At 34.1% G+C, this 3,745-nt stretch overlaps 1 protein-coding gene across 1 annotated transcript; it reads right to left on the reverse strand.

The window, feature by feature from the left end:
• Positions 1 to 3,381, reverse strand: LOC107621632 (serine carboxypeptidase-like 12). The gene is made up of 13 exons (XM_021112879.1): positions 3,176 to 3,381; positions 2,929 to 3,074; positions 2,280 to 2,356; positions 2,063 to 2,185; positions 1,821 to 1,923; positions 1,688 to 1,725; positions 1,415 to 1,513; positions 1,230 to 1,316; positions 968 to 1,129; positions 781 to 852; positions 575 to 693; positions 340 to 453; positions 1 to 220 (listed from the first exon to the last, which is right to left on the reverse strand). The coding sequence occupies exons 1-13, from the start codon at positions 3,379 to 3,381 to the stop codon at positions 1 to 3; spliced, it is 1,566 nt and encodes a 521-aa protein (XP_020968538.1).

The raw sequence follows: 3,745 nt of genomic DNA on the forward strand, positions 1-3,745 counted from the left end.
CTACAAAGGCCTCTTAGAGATCCACCTGCTGTACATAGCAAAGCATTCTTCAGGCTTGAACTCTGGTGCTGTGTGGCCACCACCCTGCAAATGCAAAGTTGTTAATGATTCATATAAGATACCAATAAAGGAAAATCTATATGACAACTTTGAATCACAATTCACAAGGCTTGCCTTCACAGTTGCAAATGTCATCCTATTAGAGTAAGTCCTTGTGTATCTATACTTGGATAGAAAACCAAAAAGTACAAAACTTAATTAGCTTGTTTCATATGTAAATAAATACATACACCTTGGTAACTTTATAGCAACATGATTAGGACTTAGTTGGGTGAATACCCTGCTACTTGTCCATTTGTTTGCCATTGTCTCCAGTCTTCTACAATGGAGTAGTTTAAGGATCTTATCCATGCTTGAGTTGACAAGAAAGGAACTGTGATGTCATGATCACCACTGCACACAATATATTAGAATTGCAAGGGGTCTAATTCGACCTCCGAAGCTAGCTCAAGGAGCAAGGATTATCAGGCACTTTAAAGGCTATCTAGGGGTTATTTCTAGCAAAAACACTGACCTGTATATCAGTGAACGATAGCCTTTTTGACTGAGATTTACATGATACTCAAAGCTGTTATAGATTTCCAGCTTGTGAGGTATGTTCCATGTACAGCGATGCCATTCGCCGATGCTTCCCTGCAGCTCATACAACCAAAAGCTTTAAATTATGGTTGGATTGATAGCTATGTGACAAGAATTTGCTTCCAAATGTATCAGTTATACCTTTCTTATGTGGAGAGCATTGTGAACACTATCATCATTAGCCCAATAAGTGCAAAGGAAGTATGCATAACTCTATAATGATGAGGAAAGTTAATTAGTTAGTGTACAAAAAAGTGTATGATGCATCAAATTATCATTTCATGAGTACATGGAAATTGGAAAAGGCATGCAAGGCTGAAAAGGTTACACGGCAGCTTAATGGTGGCAATGTCAGGGGAGGAGCAAGGAAACTCCTGGAATACTTGTTCTCAGTTAGAGCTCTCCTCCAAGAAAATTTCTCCGGCTTAGGCGAAGTGATGTACTCGCATAACGGATCCAAAATCTGTGCTGAATTAAGTCCTTCAATAGCCTGTGGAAATGGAAGAGTGGTTTAACTTTGTGAAAGTGTTTAGGACTAAACTCTGCTGACAAAACTTGGATAGCAAGAAAACAATGGATGCAGTGTGTACCTTGTTGAAGGAAACAATGTCTCTTGAACATAACACATTTTCTGTGTCTATATTTATGTAGTCTCCTTTACAATTTTTTTGCAGTGACTGCTCATTAGACAAGTAATAGAGATATGTTAGCATCTACATTTTTATACTATAATGTTAAAGGGAATAGCTTATGAGAAATTATATTTTTAAACTACATTGTATAGTTCATCAGAAATAAGTGCCATTCCATGAGCAAATGGGATTTTATAATTCTTTTCCGTTCGAGTTGTTACAGGATTTCCCAGCAGGTATCCCTGAAGGAAAGAACATACCACAATTAATCTTGAGTTTTGGTATTGAATAAACAATGCAGAATACACAACCTCTTACCAATGTCCATTTTTATGAATCTAAAATTCCATGAGATCATTGTAAAAAACAAAAGAAAGTTTACATTATTAAGATTGAATTTAATTTATAATACAAACCTGGAGATTAATCCATGGTTGGACCCCTTCTTCATTTCCTGAAAACATGAGAATTTGTGGGATAATACTACTTCTGCATATGCATGTTAATGGTTCTAATTTTGACTGCATAAACCATGTACAAGTTTTTTACCTTGTGAAATTTCTTGAACAACTGCTGGGATAGGAATACCAGAGTATGAATCACCACCAATGTAAATTTCATGTGATAGAAATTTTGGATGTTCAATCAGCCACTACAAACATTTAACAACATTAAAGCTTAATAGACTAATTGATATAACTGCAAACAAAACTGAAGAAACAAAAAAAATAAGGTAATGAGTGTGAAGTAAACTGTGAAAAGCTAAAACCAATAAAATCATTGGTAAATACCTTTCTAAGAAATTGATGAGTTTGATTAACCAGTAAACAATCGCTTCGTTGAGCAGCAGAATCTGTTCTGGCATAAGAAAAGCCTGTTAAAACAGGCAAATCTACAAATATAATGTTGCTTACCTACCAAGAAAAATTGTTATAAATATTAGTGATATTTGATGAAACAGATTATTTTCAAAAACTTTAGATTATATATGTTGATGCAAGTTCACACCTTTGTCCAAGAGTGTGGCTTCAAATACAAATTAGGCAGACTCCCATTATATTCTTCATTTTTAAATGTAAGTGGACCTGCAATAATGGAGGGAAATATGGTTTATTAGCATATAGAATGACCAAGAAATTAAACTAGTCTATCAAAGATTCAAGAATATGAATGATGAATTGAACTTATATTAATGATGCATCAGTGCATCACAATTCTGTTTTAGGTAGCGTTTGGTGGAGAGACAGAGATAGAAAGACTGAGACTGAGAGAAAGAGACTAGCGTTTGGTGGAGAGACAGAGACGGAAAGATTGAGACTGAGATTGAAATAAATCTCAGTATTCTGTTTGGTGCAAAATGGGAGACAGAAATTGAAACAAGAATGAAACTCTAATTTAATTTGCACAAAGGATAAAATTAGAATTAATTAATTGAAATGAAAGTATTTTACGTATAAAATGTTATTAAAGTTTTAGTCTCCATCTCTAAAAATTTCAGTCCCCTGTGTCTTTACTTTTTGGAGGTACTGAAATACCGAAATTTTAGAGACAGAGACAGAAATTTTAGTATCAGTCTCTGAACTAACAAACACGATACTGAGTCTCAGTCTTTCAGTCTCTGTCTCAGTACCTCAAAACAAACGCTACCAGTTATTACCAATTTCAAAGACAAGGCCAGAGAAAGCAGAGCAGCCAGGACCACCAGTGAGCCATAGCATGAGAGGATCCACCTTAGGATTGTTCTCTGACTCAATGAAATAGTAGAAACTCTGCACATCATCATCTTCACCCACCCCAATATATCTGATATCAAGTTTAATAATTTGTACATATGAAGATTCAAATTAATGCATCAAATAGAAAACCATAAAACAAGTTAGATGATCTTATAGTGTAAAACTGACCCAGTTTCAAGCAGAAAAGGAAGGGGTCCTTGGAACCCTGGAAGATACTTAACTATGCTGCCACAGTTTGCAAGCTGAGATGAAAACTGAAGTACTAATAAAAGAAGAGGAAGTAGGAAGACACCATGAAATGTGAAATCAAATATCATATAACTAGTAAACGACCTTGCCATTTTCAATGGCCTCTCTCTTTTCTCCATGACCATTTCTATGGTTGTAACTTTATTATCTTATATTATATATTATATATATTAAGGTTCCCTTTCTTGTTATGATCAAATGTATGTTCGGCCATAAATGTTTTTTGATACACAATCGACATGCACATAAAATAAACTACCTTCCTGTAACTTTTGTTTTACCTAGCCAAAATGTTATATATGTAATAGATTGCCATTGATGTTGATTTTTTGTTGTTAATAAGGTCATTAGTTAAGAAACTGAATAAGACATTTAGAATAAATTTTCTTACTAACTTTTAACTCTAATCATTTTTTATTCTTTGCTACTTAATCAGTGGTCTTCATCATAGCAGATTATAATATATAAATATTTCAATTTAATCATAAG

The sequence above is a fragment of the Arachis ipaensis genome, chromosome B10 (assembly GCF_000816755.2).
Source record: "Arachis ipaensis cultivar K30076 chromosome B10, Araip1.1, whole genome shotgun sequence".
Classification (NCBI taxonomy): domain Eukaryota; kingdom Viridiplantae; phylum Streptophyta; class Magnoliopsida; order Fabales; family Fabaceae; genus Arachis; species Arachis ipaensis.

Coding starts and splice junctions, on each gene's coding strand:
- LOC107621632 (XM_021112879.1), bottom strand. CDS start 3,381: ATGGTCATGGAGAAAAGAGAGAGGCCATTGAAAATGGCAAGGTCGTTT. Junction 694..780: donor ATGCTCTCCACATAAGAAAG/GTATAACTGATA, acceptor TATGAGCTGCAG/GGAAGCATCGGCGAATGGCA. Junction 221..339: donor ACAAATGGACAAGTAGCAGG/GTATTCACCCAA, acceptor ATCCAAGTATAG/ATACACAAGGACTTACTCTA.